This window comes from Aquarana catesbeiana, linkage group LG04 (assembly GCF_042186555.1).
Source record: "Aquarana catesbeiana isolate 2022-GZ linkage group LG04, ASM4218655v1, whole genome shotgun sequence".
Lineage (NCBI taxonomy): Eukaryota > Metazoa > Chordata > Amphibia > Anura > Ranidae > Aquarana > Aquarana catesbeiana.
Genome location: NC_133327.1, coordinates 1908025 through 1929643, shown reverse-complemented (window position 1 = coordinate 1929643; position 21619 = coordinate 1908025). Strand labels below are relative to the sequence as shown.

At 47.0% G+C, this 21619-nt stretch overlaps 2 protein-coding genes across 3 annotated transcripts in view; one reads left to right on the top strand and one right to left on the bottom strand.

The window, feature by feature from the left end:
* The window catches only part of ABHD1 (abhydrolase domain containing 1), a 29788-nt gene extending 10836 nt beyond the window's left edge, over window positions 1-18952 (top strand). Inside the window, exons 4-9 of one of the 2 annotated variants that reach the window (XM_073624738.1) lie at window positions 1050-1095; window positions 1170-1282; window positions 1769-1942; window positions 2072-2120; window positions 5711-5876; window positions 18599-18952. In XM_073624738.1, the coding sequence (XP_073480839.1) occupies window positions 1050-1095; window positions 1170-1282; window positions 1769-1942; window positions 2072-2120; window positions 5711-5876; window positions 18599-18786 (736 nt within the window). In that variant the 3' untranslated portion in view covers window positions 18787-18952. Of the gene's footprint in view, window positions 1-1049; window positions 1096-1169; window positions 1283-1768; window positions 1943-2071; window positions 2121-5710; window positions 5877-9156; window positions 9243-18598 lie in introns of those variants that run through there. The other variant, XM_073624739.1, reaches the window with a different exon arrangement.
* On the bottom strand, window positions 9882-13086 carry AARSD1 (alanyl-tRNA synthetase domain containing 1). Its single transcript, XM_073624736.1, has one exon. The coding sequence runs from the start codon at window positions 12215-12217 to the stop codon at window positions 10982-10984; it is 1236 nt and encodes a 411-aa protein (XP_073480837.1). The 5' UTR covers window positions 12218-13086; the 3' UTR covers window positions 9882-10981.
* Window positions 18953-21619: the final 2667 nt, after the last annotated feature.

Here is a 21619-nt window from a genome sequence, read left to right as displayed (position 1 = left end):
CAGTTCATAGTTCTTTTATATAACATCAGCCAATAAGATGGGAGGAGAGTTTATAGACGCAACAGATGTAGAGCAATGCGAAGGATCCGGTATATTCCGATATTAATTATAATAGATAGAGGAGGATACAATGTATCCAATACAATCCAAGATTTACACCAATTACCCAATCTCATCCACCCTATGGGTCACCATACACAATACAATGTAACCAATACAGGGTCAGATGCATCAATCTGCACACAATCCAAGATCTTCTCTAATTACCTAATCCCATCCATACTAAGGGTCACTACATGAACAATACAATGCAATCAATAGAAGACCAGATGTATTAATCTACTCATAATCCAAGATCTACTCCAGTTACTTCATCCTACTTATCCTAAGGGCCACCATACTCAATACAATGTAACAATTTCTCCCAATGACACCAATAATGGGGCACATTTTCTCCCACTGACACCAATGATGGGGGATTGTTTACTCCCAATGGCCACAAACTTGCCCTCCTAAAGTCTGATGGACTGTAAAGTGGCCCTTTGTTTAGAAAATTTGGAGACACCTGATCTGCACCAATTGCCCGATTCTGTGTCCCTTTGGGGAGATTTCCCTTCACTTTCTGTCTAAAAGACACAACAAACAGGAAGTGATAGGACATCTCTCCAAAGTGAGGGAAAGCCCCTCCTAGACAGTCATCACCAGAATATATGTCCCCATTGGAAGATTTCCTGTTCTGGTGGCAACTCCTGATTTTGGATCTTCCCAGCTGACAATGGTCACAGGGCAAAGCGAGACCCGAATCTCCATAGTGGGAACACAGACAGCAAGAGAAACCTAACAGGAGCTCTAGTCCTTCACCATCCTAAACTAAGGAAGATACTTTGGCTTTAGATACAGTTTTGGGTTTGATAAGTTGCCGCAAATTTATAAGCCGAAATGTATGGCACCTAAACTCATCGACTGCACGAGCAATCAGCGGGCCAAGGTGGGCCCAGGAGTTCTGCACGCGTTAGCTGGCTTTATGAAAAGTCTGTCTCTCTTGGCAGGTGCGTGGTGTTCAATAATCGTGGTTTTGGAGGAGAGGAGCTCCTGGTGAGTGCTAGACATTGGTGGCAACAGTGGAGATCCGGGGACGGCAGTTGTTATAAGTCTCCTTCTCTTTGCAGACTCATCGAACGTTCTGTGCCTCTAACACTGAAGACCTGAGCAGGGTGGTGGAACATGTCCGGAGTCGCAACCCCGGGGCCCCTCTGCTGGCAGTGGGGGTCTCGCTGGGCGGGTGAGTCCAGCAGAGCATTATGTACATGTGTATTTGGTGGTTTGAGTTCTTCTTTAAACTCTGGAGGAATTGAATGACGGAGGCCCTCTCCATGTGAAACTAGAGAAAAGTGTTGCCCAAATTTAGGCTTTAAGCCACAATATTATTGTATGTCCTTGTAGAAGGAGATAAGAGTCCAACAGTAACCCGAGAGGTATAGGAAGCATCATGTGTCCCTTACCCCCGATGGCAGAACTTTGAGAAAGAAATATCACCGCTCCAGGCAGGTCAATTAGGAACAAACTTTTCCTCTAGACTGGAAGACACAGGTGCTCGCAATGCTTGTAGAAATGAACTTTGAGGAAAATCCTGGACAGCCACACTCAAAAAATTATTTTCGCCTTTATTAAGTGAAAAATCAACAATTCATGCCACAGCGGAACAGACAGGGAGGCAGAACATTGAGGTTGGAGGTTCCATATTTCAGCTATTTATTCCTCCCTCTAGGATGGTTCTCCTGAATTATTTGGCCTCTACCGGCTCCAGGTCTCAGCTCCAGGCTGCGCTGGTGTTCTCCACCCCCTGGGACGTGTTTGTATCCACCTCCTCACTGGAGAGGCCACTAAATTACTTCCTGTTCAACCGAAACCTGGCCTCCGGCCTGCGGAACACCATGCTTAAGTAAGTGATGGCCACCAACCACATAACAGTGTGGGATCTTGACTAGTTGGTCCAAGGTTGACCTTTTTGTTGGCACCTTGCTCTGCTATATCTCTTTCTATGTCCATGGCTCGTTTTCTTTCATCACAGGTACCGGGATATCATCGGAAAGGTTCTGGATGTGGAACATATATTACAGGTGAGATCAGAGTCCCAGGAAGGATTCGGAATGTTCCGGACCCCAGGGTCCAAAATGTACTAATAGATAAAAGAGGTAAAAGAGGTTAAGGGAACTTTCTAGAAAAACGGTGCCCATCTAGGAAAAGAGGTCACTAGGCAAATTTTCATAAATACAGGACAGGCAGGCTTAGAGAAGCCGATCCAGCTAGACTGAGGTGGAGACTTCTCTTGTGAGGGGGGAGGGGATCATTATTAAGGAGTCTGAAAGAAGGAGTTCCTAGGAGGATATTAAAGGGGTCGTAAACCCTCGTGTTTTTAAACCTTAATGCATCCTATGCATTAAGGTGAAAAAACTTCTGACAGTGACCGGCCCCCTAGTCCTCCCGTTTTACTCACCTGAGCCCTGTAATTCCCATGGCGGAGACGCGCTCTTCCTCTCTGTCCGGGGTTCTCGGCTCTTGATTGGATAGATTGATAGCAGCGCAGCCACTGGCTCCCACTGCTGTCAATCAAATCCAATGACGCGGGCGCCGGGGGGGCGGGGCCAAGTCCTACATACTGCATCTATGGATGCAAATACTGGACTCGGGAGCGTGCCTTCAAGGTAACCCTCCGGGAGAGCGCTTCTCCTAGAGGGTTATATGATGCAGGGAGGAGCTGATAGCGCTGCCGAGGGGCCCCAGAAGAGGATGATCAGGGCCACTCTGTGCAAAACGAACTGCACAGTGGAGGTAAGTATGACATGTTTGTTATTTTAAAAAAAACGAAGCTTTGCAATCACTATAGAGAAGTCTGTTGGGGAAAGAGTTTCTGGGAAGAGAGGGAGTTCTAGAGAAGTCTATTAGAATTTCTGTGAGGAGAGGTGAAGTTTCATGAAGGAAGGAGTTCTTGAGAGGGGTTGGGGGGGGGGGGCTTTAGAGAAGTACAATGGAGGGAAGAGTTCATGGGAGGAGAGGGAGCTCTAGTGAAGTCAAATAGAGGGAAGAGTTCCTAGGAGGAGAGGAAGCTCTAGAGAAGTCTGTTGAGGAAAGGGTTTCTGTGAGGAGAGGGAGCTCTAGAGCAGTCCTTTGGGTGAAGTTTGATGAAGGAAGGAGTTCTCATAAGGGGAGTAAGCTCTAGAGAAGCCTGATGGCGGAAGGAGTTCCTAGGAAATAGGGGAAGCTTTAGAGAAGTCTGATGGAGGGAGGACTTTCTGGGAGGAGAGGAAGCTCTAGAAAATTCTAATGGAGGAGAAACACATGGGAGGAGAAGAAGATATAGAGTAATCTGATGGAGGAAGGAGTTCCTGGAAGGAGAGAAAGCAGTAGAGAAATATGATGGAGAAGGAAGACTCTGGGTGGTGAAGCACCTTTATAGAGGTCTGGTGGGGGAAAGAGTTTCAGAATGGGGAGGAAGCTCTAGAGTAGTCTGATGAAGGAAGGTGTTTAAGAGGGGAGGGTAATCTCTAGAGAAGTCTGAGGAGTTCCTGGTGGAGGGGAGGGTAATTTCTAGAGAAGTCTGAGGAGTTCCTGGTGGGAGAGGAAGTCCTAGAGAATTGTGAAAAGACAGAGGAGCAAAAGCCCTAAAGAAGCCTGATAGAGGAATGAGTTCTTGGTAGCAAACAAACTCTAGAAAGGCCTGATGAAGTGAGAAGAGTAAGCTCTAGGGAAGCCTGATAAGGGAGTTCCCAGGAAGAGAAGACGCTTTAGAGAAGTCTGATGGCGAGAGGAGTTCCTGGTAAGAGAGGAAGCTCTAGTGAAGTTTAATAGCGGGAAGAGTTCCTGGAAACAGAGGAAGGCTCAAGAGAAGTCAGATAGAGGGAGGAGTTGCTAGGAAGAGAGAAAGTTCTAGGGAAGTCTGATAGAGGGTGGGGTTCCTGGGAGGAGAGGAAGCTCTTGAGAGGCCTGAGGGAGGAGTTCCTGGGAGGAGAGGAAGCTTTAAAAAAAGCCTGATGAAGGAAGCAGTTCCTAGTAGGAGAGAAAGCTCTACAGAAGCCTGATGAAGGAAGGAGTTCCCGAGAAGAGAAGAAGCTTTAGAGAAATCTGATGGCAGGAGAAATTCTTCTTAGGAGAGGAAGCTCTAGAGAAGTCTAATGGAGGAAGGAGCTCCTAGAAAAGTGGAGATTCTAGAGAAGTCTGATAGAGGGAAAGGTTCCTGGAGGCAGGAGTTCCTGGTAGGAGAGGAGGCAGGAGTTCCTGGTAGGAAAGGAAGCTCTAGAGAAGCCTTATGGGGAAAGGAATTCCTAGCAGCAGAAGAAACTCTAGAGAAGTCTTTAGGGGGAAGGGGTTTCTGGGAGAAGAGGATGCTCTAGAGAAGTGCGTTATGGGTAGAAGAGGATACCGAGGTGGCATTGGCTGGATGTCCAGTATATCAGGAGAGAAAGCTCTAGAAAAGCTTGGTTAAGGGAGGAGAGGAAGATCCTAAGAAGCCTGATGAATGAAGGAGTTCCTGGTAGGAGAGAAGGCGTTAGAGAAGCTTGATGAAGGAAGGAGTTCCCGGGAAAAGAGGAAGCTTTAGAGAAGTCGAATGGAAGGAGGAGTTCTTAGGAGGAGAGAAAGCTCCAGAGAGGCCTAATGGAGAGAAGAATTCCCGGGAGGAGAGGAAGCTCTAAAGAAGCCTAATGGAGGAAGCAGTTCCTAGTAGGAGAGAAAGCTCTACAGAAGCCTAATAAAGGAAGGAGTTCCCAGGAAGAGAGGAAGCTTTAGACAAATCTGATGGAGGGAGGAGTTCCTGGTAGGAGAGGAAACTCTAGCGAAGTCTAATGGAGAGAAGAGTTCCTGGGCAAGCTCTAGAGAAGTCTGATGGAGGGAGGAGTGAGCTCTAGAGAAGCCTGATGAAGGAAGGAGTTCCCAAGAAGAGAGGAAGCTTGAGAGAAGTTGGATGGCAGGAGGAGTTCTTGGGAGGAGAGGAAGCTCTACAGAGGCCTGATGAAGGAAGAAGCTTCCTAGAAGAGAGGAAGCTTTAGTAAAATCTAAAAGGAGGGAGGGGTTCCTGGTAGGAAAGGAAGCTCTAGCGAAGTTTTATGGAGGGAAGAGTTCCTGGGAGGAGAGGAAAGCTCTAGAGAAGTCTGACAGAGGTAGGGGTTCCTGGGAGGAGGAAAAGCTCTACAGAGGCCTGATGGAGGGAGGAGAGGAAGCTCTAGAGAAGCATTATGGCAGAAGGAATTCCTAGTAGGAGAGGAAACTTTAGAGATGTCTTTAGGGGGAAAGTTCCTGGGAGGAGAGGAAGCTCTAGAGAAGTCGGTTATGGGTAGAAAAGGATACTGGGGTCGCATTGGCTGGCTGTCCAGTATATCAGGAGAGAAAGCTCTAGAAAAGTCTGATGAAGGGAGGAGTTTGTGGGCCTTTTAGGAGAAGTCTTTTGGGAGGAAAGAGTTCCTGGGAGGAGAGGAAGCTCTAGAGAAGTTGGTTATGGGCAGAAGAGGACACTGGGGTGGCATTGTCTAGGTGTCCATAAGGCTCATTCTGTATGATGGAACGATGATGCTGAACTATTCTAAAGTTCTGGTCACAGATGTCAGTGGACCCAAAAATATTATCAGAGCCCAAGAACATGTTTCTCATTAGAACCCAACTGGAGCTCTCCTCCTCTGTCTCGCATTCTTCATCCTTGGTTGTTTTCTGATTGCAGTCTCGCTCCATTCGGGAATTTGATGAGCGATATACCTCCGTTGTCTTTGGTTACCAGTCATGTGATGACTATTATCATCACGCCAGTCCCTGCAAAAAGCTGGGGGAAGTGAGGACGCCAGTATTGTGTGTGAATGCTGAGGATGACCCTTTCTCCCCCCTGCAAGGTAAGTCCCCATCCTCTCCGGGACCTCGGAGGGCTCTGCTGCCTCTTACAGACAAACAGTTGGGTCCTACAGAGAATCCAGAGTGTGACTGGTCTATGTAGACAATAATGCCCCAAACATCTGTTCACCATTTTACTATGTCGGCCATCCAGTGTATGTACAGCTAGTATAAGAACTGGTCTTTATATCACCTTCCTGAAATACACTATATTGTCAAAAATTTGAGACACCTGCCTTTACCTGCACATGAACTTTAACCGCTTGCGGACCAGCCGCTGCAGTTTTACTGCGGCAGGTTGGCTCTGCTGCGTGAAATCACGTTATTGTACGTGACCTCGCCCGTATAGCAGGCGCGCGCGCGCCGCGAGCCCCGTGAGTATGTCCGCGGGGATACCCGCGATCGTCTCACTGAGAGGAAGAACAGGGAAATGCTGATGTAAACAAACATTTCCCTGTTCTGCCTAATGACACTGACACTGATCACCGCTCCCTGTAATCAGAAGCGGTGATCAGTGTCGTGTCACACATAGCCCCCCACAGTTAGAATCACTCCCTAGGACACACTTAACCCCTTCACTGCCCCCTAGTGGTTAACCCCTTCACTGCCAGTCACATTTACACAGTAATCAGTGCATTTTTAATCGCACCGATCCCTGTATAAACGTGAATGGTCCCAAAATAGCGCCAAAAGTGTCCGATGTGTCCGCCATAATGTCGCAGTCACGATAACAATCGCTGATCGCCGCCATTACTAGTAAAAAAATATTATTAATAAAAATGCCATAAAACTATTCCCTATTTTGTAGACGCTATAACTTTTGCGCAAACCTATCAGTAAACGCTCATTGCGTTTTTTTTTGTTTTTTTTTACCAAAAATATGTAGAAGAATACATATCGGCCTAAACTGAGGAAAAAAAATGTTTTTTTATAAATTTTTTGGGGATATTTATTATAGCAAAAAGTAAAAAATAATGCGTCTTTTTCAAAATTGTCGCTCTTTTTTGTTTATAGCGCAAAAAACTGCAGAGGTGATCAAATACCACCAAAAGAAAGCTCTATTTGTGGGGAAAAAAGGACATCAATTTTGTTTGGGAACCACGTCGCACGACTGCGCAATTGTCAGTTAAAGCAACGCAGTGCCGAATCGTAAAAAGTGCTCTGGGCAGGAAGGGGGTAAATCCTTCCGGGGCTGAAGCGGTTAAAGGCATCCCAGTCTTAGTCCGTAGGGTTCAATATTGAGTTGGCCCACCCTTTGCAGCTATAACAGCTTCAACTCTTCTGGGAAGGCCGTCCACAAGGTTTAGGAGTGTGTCTAAGGAAAAGTGCTGTCACTCTGTAACAGGAAGTGCCTGAACAAGGCAGGATTGCCAGTTAGTTGTTATCACTTTGGGCAGACTTGACCTCCACTGAGCATGCTCCCAGTGTTAGATCATAAGTATTGTGCAATGTATCAGGGCCCAAATGGCTGCAATGCAAGATACACTATATTGTCAAAGGCATTGGGACACCTGCCTTTACACGCACATTGACTTTAATGGCATCCCAATCTTAGTCCGTAGGGTTCGATATTGAGTTGGCCCACCCTTTGCACCTATAACAGCTTCAACTCTTCTGGGAAGGCTGTCCACAAAGTTTAGGAGTGTGTCTATGGGAATGGTTGACCATATTTCCAGAAGAGCATTTGTGAGGTCAGGCACTGATGTTGGAAAAGAAGACCTGGCTCGCAGCTTTAATTCATCCCAAAGGTGTTCTATCGGGTTGAGGTCAGGACTGTGCAGACCAATCAAGTCCTTTCACCCCAAACTCGCTCATCCATGTCTTTATGGACCTTGCTTTGTGCACTGTCATGTTGGAACAGGAAGGGGCCATCCCCAAACTGTTCCCACAAAGTTGGGAGCATGATATTGTTCAAAGGGTCTTGGTATGCTGACGCCTTAAGAGTTCCCTTCATTGGAACTAAGGGGCCAAGCCCAACCACTGAAAAACAACCCCACATCATAATCCCCCCTCCACCAAATGATTTGGACCAGTGCACAAAGCAAGGTCCATAAAGACATGGATGAGCGAATTTGGGGTGGAGGAACTTGACTGGCCTGACTTCAACCCGATAGAACACCTTTGGGGTGAATTAGAGCAGAGACTGTGAGCCAGGCCTTCTTGCCCAACATCAGTGCCTGACCTCACAAATGCACTTCTGTAAGAATGGTCAAACATTCCCATAGACACTCCTAAACCTTGTGGACAGCCTTCCCAGAAGAGTTGAAGCGGTTATAGCTGCAAAGGGTGGGCTAACTCAATATTGAACCCTACGGACTAAGACTGGGATGCCATTAAAGTTAATGTGCGTGTAAAGGCAGGCATCCCAATACTTTTGACAATATAGTGTATCTTGCATTGCAGCCATTTAGGCATTGATACATTGCACAATACTTTTGATCTAACACTGGGAGCATGCTCAGTGGAGGTCAAGTCTGCCCAAAGTGATAACAACTAACTGGCAATCCTGCCTTGTTCAGGAGCTTCCTGTTATAGAGTGATATCACTTTTCCTTTCTCCAAACTGCTCTCACCCTGTCACACAAGCTTCCGATGGAGACCACAAGCGGCCATTTCAGCACACATTACACAGCACTGGTCCACTGCAGTCACCTTCATCACCTTCAGGAAACCTGCCCTGAGAAATCTTATGCAGCCATCGGTAAAATGCATGTAGACAGAAAGTAGCTGCAAAGAGGCTGCAGAAGATTAGCACATCATCCGTTGCTCCAAAATTCTGGAGATGCCACAATATTCAGATAATGACCTTCCCGACCAAGAACTTGACTCTGCCCTTTGGCCAGTGAGGATATTTATCGCACTAATGGGCCAATAGTGTGGCATGGAGGGGTGGGGTCAGGAAGAGTGGTCAGTATCTGGGTATTAGGGGCTCCTGAGAAGAGCTGAAGGCACCGCGGTGTGCTGGAATAGCTGTTCAGGATCCAAGGATGGCAGTTACACCCATATAGAGATGACCCATAAAGCAAGAATCCACATATCTCTATAAGAAACATGGAACAGCAAATGCATAAATGTACAAAAGGTGAGTCAAAAATCTGCCTTTTAAAGGAAACCTTTCATGTCAAGAACATGGAGGCCGCCATTGCTGACCTGCTTCTAAAAATGCCTGGCTGTCATGCTGATCCTCTGGTTTCAATGACTTTGTAACCCAGGACACATGTATGCAGATCAGCAGTTCTGACTCCTACAAGACTTTTTTTGATCTGTGTACATTTTTTTTTAGGTCAGGAATTACAGAATTCAGAGGATCAGCAATGACAACCAAGCAACTAGCATTTCCAGATGGAGGTTATCAATGACAGCCCATTCTGCCTGTAATGACAGGTTTGCTAGAAGCTATACACAATGTAACTGGACTGGCCTGCATCATGCTCATCCTTCAGCTGTTTTAATGCTCCAGCCACGGCTTTAACTAGAACCTGTCAGTGTAGAAATATGGGCACTGGCATTCCGACCCTTCACTGACGTGGAACAAGCATGCAGCCAGTGAAGTGCCATGACACCCGATGTCCATCATTTAGTTCTAGGTCAGTAGCTAACAGAGTAGTGATTGCAGGATGAGGATTACAGAACCAGACCCTTCAGAAACTGGTCACCAATGGCAGCTCCCTTTTAAGTGCCACTCCACCCAGAACTAATGTTTGGTGGATGCCATAGTGCCCCAAACTCCCCCCCCAGAGTGATTTTCTTTTTATATACCCCACAGTGGGGGGGGGGGGGGTCTCTGGGCAGCAGCTCTCTGATTGAAAGGAGGAATGTGAGTAAGCTGCCGTAGAGTGGGACCAGCCAGTACCACTCCAGAGCAGGGCGGCTGCAACAACCCTTCCTGTGGCAGTAAGCTTCCGCTGGGGCAGGTCACCTGACCCCTAGGACCCCTGAACATTGATGTACAGTACACCGTAGCTTTGTATTCAGGTTTTTCAGGGATACCATCACAACAATACCTCGTGCTTTATGAATGATTTATTATTGGTTGACAATTGTGACTCACTATATGGGCAGAGCTACAGGGGAGAGTTTGATTAATCAGGATGGATATTCAATACCAAGAGATAGAACATCCCTATAGGGGGAGCTACACAAGCAGCAATAAATATGGATTAAGGTCTCATGGTCCAATGACTGATCTCTGTGACTGTAGGCTGCATGGGTAGCTTCACCCGAAGGGATCCAGGCGTTCCATGCATGTAGAGATCCTTCAGTGGAGATCTTACCCTTCCTGAATCCATTAGAAGACCTCTCCAAAACATATTATAAGGCCCCGTGTGGAAATCTAGATGGAACAGACCCTACCTCTCCTGGTTACAATAAAAGCCCCCCAGGGAGGTCTAGACGGGTTAAACCTTACCCATCCCAGATCCACTAGAAGCCCACTAATCAGATCTAGACAGGGCAGACCTTACCCCTATTGAATCTATTAGAAGCCCACCAATCAGATCTAGACAGGACAGGATTTACCCCCTACTGGATCCATTAGGAGCCCACCTGGGAGATCTAGATGGGACAGACCATACCCTTGCTATATCCATTAGAAGACCCTCAGGGAACTATAAAAAGGACAGACCCTAGCCCTCCCGAAACGATTTAAAGCTCCTTGGAAGGGCTAGAGGGGACAGACCTTGCCCCGTCTGGACTTATTAGAAGCTCTCTGGGGTCATCCAGATGGAACAGACACTACCACTCCTAAATACATTAGAAGCACCCCAGGGAGATCTAGACGGGACAGACACTACCCCTCCTTGATCCATTAGAAGCACCCCAGGGAGATCTAGATGGGACAGACACTACCCCTCCTTGATCCATTAGAAGCACCCCAGAGAGATCTAGATGGGACAGACACTACCCCTCCAGGATCCATTAGAAGCCCCTTGGTGAGATCTAGAAGGGACAGACTCTACTCCTCTCAGATTCAGTAGTAGTCTCCTGGCAAGATCTATATGGGACAGACACTACTCCTCCTGGATCCATTGATATCCCCCCTCTAGGTGGTCTAGACTCTACACTCTTCCCCATTAGCAGCCTCCTGGGTGGTCCAGTCAGGACAGTCTCTATTGCTCGCTCTCAGTGGAGGTGACCTCCTGCAGCAGTCTCTCTGCCTCTCCTCTCTGGCTCATCTTATTGGCTTTGCCCTGGAATCGGCCTCCCTTTCCTGCCCCTTTACCGTCCAAGATTTTACACACTTGGGGGCCCAGGTCATCGACTATTCTGGGAGGGCCAGCCAGCAAGAAGAGTCCTGATGCCTTTTCATCCCCCACAGTCAGGAAGACAACTGTGTCCTCCGTTCCAATCTCATTGGCGATAATGTTCATGAACTCGTTGTCGCCTTCCTTGCGGTGCAGGGAGAAGACTTTGGCACGGTCAGGGCGGTTCTTGAAATCACTGGCGATAAGTGTGGCCAGATCTCTCAGGAGGCTTAGATTGTTCTTCTGCAACATCTTCACTGACTTCTGCAGCTTGTCCACAGCCTCCACGTGCTGCTCAGGTCCGTTCTTCAGCAGTGTGGTCAGGGAGCGCTCTGTGGTGTAGCTGCGGGTGGCGTACTGCAGCAGCCGCTCACCGGCGATGAATATGAGGTTGGTCTTGTTCTTCTTGCCCTTCTCTGTTCCCAGAATCTTCACCGCCTGGAGGTCGCTCAGGTTGGCCACGTGTGTGCCACAGCACATGTTGGCATCCACTCCCTCCATATCGATGATTCTCACTGGCCCTGCGTGGTCATCTGGCAGACCTCGGCTCCTCACCTGGTCGAACTCGGGGTCATCAATGCCGATGATCCTCACGGTGACGGGCACACGCTGACGGATCAGGCGGTTGGCCTCTCCCTCAATGGCTTCTGCCTGCTGAGCACTCACCACCGGCGTGTCTAGCTCTATGGTGCACCTCTGGCGGCCCAGCTCCCAGGACGTTGTCTTGTAGCCATAGAGGGAGTCAGCAATGGCAGTGATCAGGTGCTGACCGGAGTGTTGCTGCATGTGATCGAACCGCCGCTGCCAGTCCAGCTTGACCAGCACCTGGGTGCCCGGCTCTAGAGAAGAGGTGACAAAATGGACAGCTTCTGGGCCCCGGCGGGTGACACGCAGCACAGGGGTCTCCCCAATGAACCCTCTGTCATCAGGTTGCCCCCCTCCTTCCGGGAAGAGCACAGTGTCAGTCAGTGTTACATTGTATCCGGACAGGGTCTCCTTCTTTCCGCCTCCATTGTCGGTTTGCAACTTGCCGGGGGTGCAGGAGACGACCTCTGTGGACAGTTCGATGGCATAGCTGTCCTTCTGACAGTAAAAGGCCATGTCACCTCCAACTAGGTTGACAGTCCTTGTGTATCACTCCTGACTAGGTTACAGTCTTTGTATCACTTTGTCACCTCTGACCACGTGGATGGGCCTTGTGTGTCACCTCTGACCAGAACAGTTCTTGTATGTCAACTCTGACCAGGTGGATGGTCCTTGTGTGCCACCTCTGACCAGGCAAATGTTACTTGAGACTTCTGACCAGGTTGTGAGTCCTTGTGTGTCACCCCTGACCAGGCGGTTGGTCCTTGTGTGAAACCAAAGACCAGATGGACAGTCCTTGTGTCTTTGACACTGACCAAGCAAATGTTCCTTGTGTGTCACTTCTAACCAGGCAAATGTTCCTTGTGTGTCACCCCTGACCAGGCAGTTGGTCCTTGTGTGTCACAGATGACCGGGTGGACAGTCCTTGTGTGTTAGTCACTGACCAGGCGAATGTTCCTTGTGTGTCACTGCTGACCAGGTTGAGGGTCTTCGTGTGTCAGTCCCTTACCAAGCGAGTGTCCCTTGTGTTTCACCTCTGACCAGGTTGAGGGTCTTCGTGTGTCAGTCCCTTACCAAGCGTTGGTCCCTTGTGTTTCACCTCTGACCAGGTTGAGGGTTCTCCTGTGTTTGTCCCTCACCAGGCGAATGTTCCTTGTGTGTCACAAGCAGGTTGAGGGTCCCACAGAGAGCGGTCCACCATCTGACACATGGACTTTACATGAGCACACTGATGATGTCACTGAGCTCTCCGATTGGCTGCAGGCCTGGCCTGAGAGGAGGGAAACATTAACTCCTTTCCTCCCTGCTGCTCTGCAGTCTCCTGATCTCCTTGCTGTGTCTGAACTCTGAGGCGGGAGGAGTCAGAAAGATACAAACTAGGAAATGTATCCACTGAGCACTTCCTGTAACCTTTAATGCCCTTCCCCCACCTGGCTGCAGCCATTAACCCTTCTCTGCACCTCCTTCACTGTGTGCAATACTAAACCCTCCCTCCCCCCTCCCATGTGTGTAACATTTAACCCTTCCCTCCCTGTGTGCGATATTTAATCCTTCCATCAGCTACACCTGTTCATCCAGAATTAACCCTTTCCCTCCCTTTCTCTCCCTCCCCCCCCCCCCAGGTGACATAAATCTCTTTTCATAGTGACTGTGTTATCTCATTAATATCAGATTGGTTATAGAGTGCTACCAGCAAGGGGTTAAACACACTATACTCTAGCTCCACCCTGTCCGGCTATTTTTAGTAGAGGGGTGCTGGCTGAACTCCACCTTCACCCCCCCCCCATGACTCAGTACTTACCCTTCCTTCTATATATAATCTCTAGCCTTTAGTGTTATTTAACCCTTTCGCTGCTCACACTATCACCCCGTGTCCCTGTGATACCATGAAACTGCCTCCCACCCTGCCAAACTATGCGCCACCTCTCAATTTTGCAGGATACTCCACAATACTGCCTGTAACACCTGCCAACAACTTCCCTGCACACCCCAAGAAGACATTGTCTCTAGAGGGCACCAGATATCATGGCTGATTTCCATTATTCGTAGGGAAGCGCCAGATGTTACAGTGTTCCTGCAGCTAAAGACCCTCCATTGTCCATAGGGGGTACCTACCAGATATCATAGCCTTCCCACAGTTACATACCTTCCATTGTCCATAGGGGGCACCAGATATCACAGCGTTCCTGCACATAAAGAACCTCTATTGTCCATAGGGGGTACCAGATATCATGGACTTCCCACAGATGAAGACCCTTCATTGTCCATAGATGGCACTGGATATCATGGCCTTTCCGCAGGTACAGACGCTCTATTGTCCATAGGGGGTACCAGATATCATGGGCTTCCCACAGAAGAAGACCCTCTATTGTCCATAGATGGCACCAGATATCATGGCCTTCCCACAGATAAAGACCCTCCATTGTTAGGAGGCATCAGATAGCATGGCCTTCTTGGAGGTAAAGACCGTCCATTGTCCATAAGGGGAACCAGATATTATGGCCTTCTTGGGGGTAAAGATCCTCCACTCTCCATAGATGGCACCAGATATCATGCCCTTCCTGGGGGTAAACACCCTCCACTGTCCATAGGGGGCACCAGATATCATGCCCTTCCTGGGGGTAAAGACCTTCTATTGTCCATAGATGGCACCAGATATCATGACCTTCCTGGGGGTAAAGAGCCTCCATTGTCCATAGATGGCACCAGATATCATGCCCTTCCTGGGGGTAAAGATCTTCCATTGACCATAGGGAGTGCCAAATATCATGCCCGTCCAGACTGCACCAACACCCCAAGAAAGCCATTTCCCATAGGGGACATTCATTCATTTCAATGGGCTGCTCTACGCACTAGAAACATGGAAAAGAGGTCCCTGACCCTTTTGTAAAATCGCTCCTCATTGAAACGTGTGGTGCCGCGAAACCATGCCTTACATTGCTCATGCTATCTCTCTACATCCCTGTGATACCATAAAACTGCCTCCCACCCTGCCAAACTTTGTGCCACCTCTCAATACTACAGAATACTCCACAATACTGCCTGCAACACCCGCCAACAACTTCTCCAAGAAGCCATTGTCCATAGGGGGCACCAGATAAAATGACCTTTCTGTAGATACAGACCCTCCATTGTCCATAGGGGGCACTAGATATCACAGTCCCATATACTGAGCCATACCACCTCATGACTACCCCCAAATACCCTAGGGGTGACACATTCATTGGGAGTATTATAGCCTCACTTAGACTTGCCAGGACAAGATGAACTCTGTTTGCCTAGTACCAGTTACTGTTTTTGGAGTGTATGCCCACCAAAAACCTTTGTTCCATTTTCCTTCCAGTGCATTCTCCCCAACTGTCACCTTTTCTGTGTGGTTTAACTACTGGATGTTCATGAGGCTGTGGCCAGGTCACCCTCACTTCTCCCAGGACTTGGCAATCTTCTTTTGTAAGGACTCTGCCAGCCCCTCTCTCTGCCCAGCATCCTTCCTGTATCTCCCTTTGCCAAGCCAAATCATTCAGCTGTCTGATGCCTACAGGTTGAGTACTTTAATGCTTGTGTTGTCCTCTAGCTGTGCCATAATGTGACCCAGTGATCCTGCTGCTTACACTTGCTGGGGCCAGATTGATGTACGGGGACTCTGAAGTGATTCCTTGCTGTGCTCCATGATCCTACTGTTGTCCCTCCTCGTTACCTCTGGATTTACTAATCGTCATTGCAACCTATTTTCATTCTGTGATCATGAGACATCTCCCTGGCTGTACCCTATTGTTATACTAACCTGCTTCTATGTACCAAAATACCCAAATAATCACCACGCATGTTGCGTCCTGTGTTACACACCGCTGTGTGTTCTCTTAATGAGCTTCTGGTTTGTCACAGTCCCCTTCCAATGAAAGTTACAGTTTGCCCAGTACTGGTCGGCGACTCCTCAAAGCTGCAGACATGGTTAATTGTTTGCTAAGACATCCCAGGAAGAGCTAGTGTGAGCATTCCTAATATGTCCTTGGGAGAAGCTCCACAAATGTCCTGTCTATCCATATGAATAAACTTCTGCTAGGATGTCCCAGGAAGAGTCATTGTGCGTGTCCCTCAGATGTCATTGAGGGAAGCTCCACCAATGTCCTTTCTATCTGTATGGATACATTTCTGCTAGGATATCCCAGAAGGAGCCAGTGGGAGCTTTCCTCAGATGTCCTTGAGGGAATCTCCACAAATTTCCTCTCCATCCAAAAGGATACACTTCCGCTAGGACATCTCAGGAACAGCCAGTGTGAGCAATCCTCAAATGACTTTGAAGGAGGCTCCACAAATGTCCTGTCTAGCCATATGGACGTCTGCTAGGACATCCCAGGAAGAGCCAATGTGAGCATTTCTTAGATGTCCTTGGGGGAAAGCTCCAACAATGTCCTAACTGAAAGGATAAACTTCTGCTAGGACATCCCAGGAAGAGCCAGCATGAGTGTTTCTCAGGTGTGATTGAGGGGGAAGCTCCACAAATGTCTTGTCTATATGTCTGGATAAACTTCTGCTAGGACATCACAGGAAGTGGCAGTAGGAGTTTTCCTCAGATGTTCGGGAGGGAAGTGCCAAATGTCCTGTTTATCCATATGGATAAACTTCTGTTAGGACGTTCCAGGAAGAGCCAGTGTGAGCGTTTCTCGGATGTCCTTCATGGAAGCTCCACAAATGTACCCTCTATCTATATGGATAAACATCTTCTAGGATGTGCCAAGAACAGCATCCTTAGGATGTCCTTGCGGGAAGTGCCACAAATGTCCTCTCTATCTGTATGGATAAGCTTCTGCTTGAATGTCCTAGGAAGAGCCAGAAGCGTTCTTCAATGTATTTCTGCTCCCAGAAGTGACAGGTATTTATGTACAATCACATCCAGCAGCCTGTACAAATCAAGGGCAGGCTGACAGACACTGTGGCTGTAGCAAACATCTGTCACTACTGGGTGCAAAAAAACACTGAATTCATTAAGGATTTATGGTGGTATAAGTTGGAGCTGCTGTTTTATAGTTGTTCCAAAGTTTTAGTTCCCTCTTCTGTACTCTGAACAGTAAGGGGAATCTGCCAAGCTCAACCCAGTTTGCAGTGCTCCATTGGACTTGCAGGGGATGCTTGCAAGATTCCAAGTAGAATATTTTTGTTAGGCTGGAGTCGCATTTGGGTTGGTCTGGGTAGGTGACATGTTCCCATACTTCAGTACCATAAAGAAGGATTTATGAAGATAAGCCAGGCTCTTACCAGTGGTTTTAGGTGGTATAGCTGTCTTCTGAAGGTTCTGCATGCTTTGTCTTTTAGGCCAGGTTCACATATGTGCGGCCACTGGTCTGGTGTCTGTTCACCGACCCTTCAGGTGCAATTCAGGTCAAAATTTTGCCTGAATTCGCACTTGAACCTGGACCCAAAACACACACAGGACCCTTATGCAATCTGCTCTACAACCGCCTCTGACCTGTGTGAACTGCCTCTATTGAGAGCCGCTCACACTCGCATGTCATGCAAATTGGATGCGGTATGCTGAGGTATGTGTAGCTGTTGGATTTATCAAGAGTGGAGGTGTTTAGTGTAAAGAAAGAACTCTTGATTTGTTTTGTGTTTTTCCTCTGGAACGCACTGATTTTTTTTTTCTTTGGGTTGATTGGTTGCGTCCACATCACATTATTTCTACAGCACATCCAGGCTCTATTCTAGGCCAATCTCTGTTGGTGACAGTAGTAGGAGGTCACCTGCATATAGTAGGAACTTCACCTCAGCATCAAGTAGACTTAGTCCATGTTCCGAGGACATTTCTAGAGCTGCAACCAGTTCATTGATGTAAATGTTGAAGAGACTTGGATGTAGACTGCAGCCCTGTCTGACTCTACAGGCCTGCCAGAAGTGCTCTGTTCTTTTTTTCCCCTATACCTGAACACTACAGCTGTACAGTATTGTCTCATCTTGCTCTCCTTTTCCCCCCATGTTTTCTTTGCTTGCCTCCTTCCCCCATATTCACTGTCTTGTCTCTCTTTATCATGCAAGTTCTTATCTCTCCCCCATGTTCTTGGGCTTGTGTGTCTCTATCCACCAGGTTCTCTCTCTTGCTGCAGCAATTGTCAGTATATGAGTGCTTAATAATATAGGTTTTCCCTCCAACTGTCTTTCTGTAATGCACATGTTCTTTGTCTCGTCTCTCTCTCACCCATGATCTCCATCTTGTCTCTCTCTCACCCATGTTCCCTGTCTCGTCTCTCTCTCACCCATGATCTCCATCTGGTCTCTTGCTCACCCATGCTCTCCATCTGGTCTATCTACCCCATGTTCCTGGTCTTGCCTTTCTCTTACTCATGTTCTCTGTAGCCATCTCCTCTCTCGCTTTCACACATGACCTGTTTCCTCTCTCTCACCCATGTTTTCTGTTTTGTCTCTCCCTTGTCAATCTTACCCCATTTTTTTCTGCCTCATCCCTCTCTTATCCATGTTCCCGGTCTCATCTCTCTCTCACCCTTGTTCTATGTCTTGTCTCTCTTTTCCACGCATGTTCTCTGTTTAGCCTCTCTCTCTCAACCATGTTCTCTTTCTTCTCTCTCCTTTTACCCCATGTTCCTTGTCTCGTCCCCCTCTCACCCATGTTCTCTGTTTAGCCTCTCTCTCTAACCCATGCTCCTTGTCTCTCTCTCAACCATGTTCTCTTTCTTTTTACCCCATGTTCCTTGTCTCGTCCCCCTCTCACCCATGTTCTCGGTCTCATCTCTCTCCCACCCATCTCCATCTTGTTTCTTACTCACCCATGCTCTCTGTCTCATCTCTATTACCCATGTTCTCAGTTTCCTCTTATCACTCACCCATGTTCTCTATCTTGTCTCTCTCTTACCCATGGTCTCTCTGTTTTGTCTCTCATTGCAGCCATTCCAGTGAAAGAGGCCTTGGCTAACCCTAATGTGGCTCTCCTGATCACTGCTCATGGTGGACATATCGGTTTTCTGGAGGGTCCCTTCCCCAACCACCAGAGGTACATGGACCGCATCTTCAGCCAGTTTGTGGGGGCTGTGCTTGGTCACAGCGAAGAGCTGAGGGTGGCTACTGCAGATTAACCCGTCTCTTGCTGCTGACCGTCTGCCTGAAGTTGGCTGGCTCTGAGCTAAAAGGAGGTGTCTACTTCGAGACCAGACAGTCACTCTACCATCCAGTCCTCCTGCACTGTAATGAAGTTTTTTTTTTTCTATCTTGATACCTCAATAAAGTAGATTTACAATACAACCCTAATGCATGTAATTCTATGGTACATTTTACAACTGCAGTACAGGCAGATTATTATTTCGGGAAGCCCACCCTTTGTTTCAGGACCCCAGAAAGATACTCTCTGCTCCTCCCCCATCCATTGACCATCAAGCTTCAAATCTGAGGCCACAAAACACATCAGCTCTGGAATGGTGCAATCCTTCCCTTAAACTAGCGGGGGATTCCTGAGTGTCCCGACCCTTACTAGGTGCAACCCTTCTCTTAACCAGAAGGGCGATTCCTGGGGATCCTGACCCTGTCTCGATCCCTTCTCCTAACCAGAGGGAAGATTGCTGGGTGTCCCGACCATGTCTAGGTGCAACCCTTCTCTTAACCAGAGGTGAGATTCCTGGAAGTCCCAACCCTGACCAGGTGACACCTTTCCCTTAACCAGAGGTGAAATTCCTGGATGATCCAACCCTGACTAGGTGCCTCCCTTCCCTTAACCAGAGGTGGGATTCCTGGGTGTCCCAACCCTGACTAAAACCTGTTTTTGGGGGTTGCAGAGAAATATGCTAAGGAGAATTGTGTCTTTGGGGATCCCAGAATACTAACCACTTAACTCAGCAGCTGTAGGGCATTCCAGCCTTAAGTTAAAGTGGACCTGTCATAGGATATATTCTTAATGTAACGTGAAGCATGCTGATATGTTAGTGTAATGCCGCGTACACACGAGCGGACTTTACGGCAGACTTTGCCCGGCGGACTGGATTTCGTCAGACAATTCGATCGTGTGTGGGCTCCAGCGGACTTTGTTTTCTCAAAAGTTGGACAGACTTAGATTTGAAACATGTTTTAAATCAATCCGTCGAAATCAAGTCCGGTCGAAAAGTCCACCCGTCTGTATGCTAGTTCGACGGACATAAAGCGACGCTAGGGCAGCTATTGGCTATGAACTTCCTTATTTTAGTCCGGTCGTACGTCATCACGTATGAATTCGACAGACTTTGGTGGATTGTGTGTAAGCAAGTCCGTTCATTCAGAAAGTCCGTCGAAAAGTCCGCCGGGCAAAGTCTGCCGTAAAGTCCGACCGTGTGTACGCGGCATAACACTATTAAGTATTATTATCTTCCACAGAAATTCCAATAAGCACCCTGACAATGGCTTCATCTGCTTTTCTCTGTAAAAGGATTGCATCATCCAGAGTCACCATCTGCTTCCTGGACTGAGTTGCCAGCTCAGAAATGACAGTCGTGTAAATCCTGGTGCAAAGTTACAATGTTGCAATCTGATCAATGGGGGGAGACTCAGGAAATGCTTCTTACTGCCTGCAGCAGACTGATGATATAATCTCAATCTAGGCTAAAAGGGGCAATTGGCTCCCTACTTTTCAGGTTATGGTGTGTGCAATAAGCAGAGGACTGCTGCAGCACACTTGGACTATATTGGAAAAAGCCCTCCACCCTTCACCTCACTGACTGAGGCCAACAATGCACAACTACCCACAGGTCAGTGCCAGCTCTGGGCAGACCCTTTGCTCTTACATGTGCATTGGAGAACCTCAACATACATAACCCCTCCTGTTTCTGGTCACATGACTGTCCATATAAAGTATCCCACAAAAGTGAGTACACCCCTCACATTTATGTAAATATTTTATTCTATCTTTTCATGTGACAACACTGAAGAAATGACACTTGGCTACAATGTAAAGTAGTGAGTGTACAGCTTGTATAACAGTGTAAATTTGCTGTCCCCTCAAAATAACTCAACACAACCATTAATGATGAGTGATATTTTTATCCTTAAATAAAGTGACTACAAAAAGGAAAAAAACAGTGGCGCTAAATTATGTCAGAAATGTCTAATAAAAACAAAACTGAAAGAATATATATATATAAAAAAAAAAAAAAAAAAAACATACATACACACACATTATTAGGGCTGCGACTAACGATTATTTTCATAATCGATTAGTTGGCCGATTATTGTTTCGATTAATCGATGAATCGGTTAATAACCTTAAAAAGAAGTGTGGTGTATAATTTAGTTAATATGTAAAGTTTAAAAAAAGGCAATTTATTCCTAAATATCTTTATATGCAGGGGTAAATATAAATAACCAACTATATGGTTAGGGAGTAAAATCTTTAATCCTCTCTGAGAATAACAGACAGAATACATATACTCTATATACTATTAGAGGTTGAATCTGGTAAATATCATCACACTCAGATCAAATTTTTTTATTTAAAGAAAAAAAAAATTCTAGACTGTTTTGTAAATTTTCAAACAGAACTGTAATATTACATGCTTTTCTGCAGCTTCTCCATTGAAGTATATTGAACCAAAAAAGCACCGTTTTGCATTGAAAAAGGTCCTTGACCCTTTCCAAATACACAGCAGCTGAAAAAAGCATAGATGTGAACGTTAAATGAACTGTAGTGCATTTCTGCAAAAAGCACCAAAAAACACATGGGTGGGAACCAGGCCTAAGACATTTAGTAACATAATGGAGTTAAAAAAAAATAAAAAGTAGCCCTTCGTTTTTTTACTGTGCAACAGTGAAAGTAATATTTACAGTAGAGATTATTTGCTCTTTTTGTACTATGTAGGGCTAATTTTAGCTTTTTTAACCCCATTATGTTACTGGCCGATTAATCGATTATGAAAATAGTAATCGATTAATTTCATAATCGATTAGTTG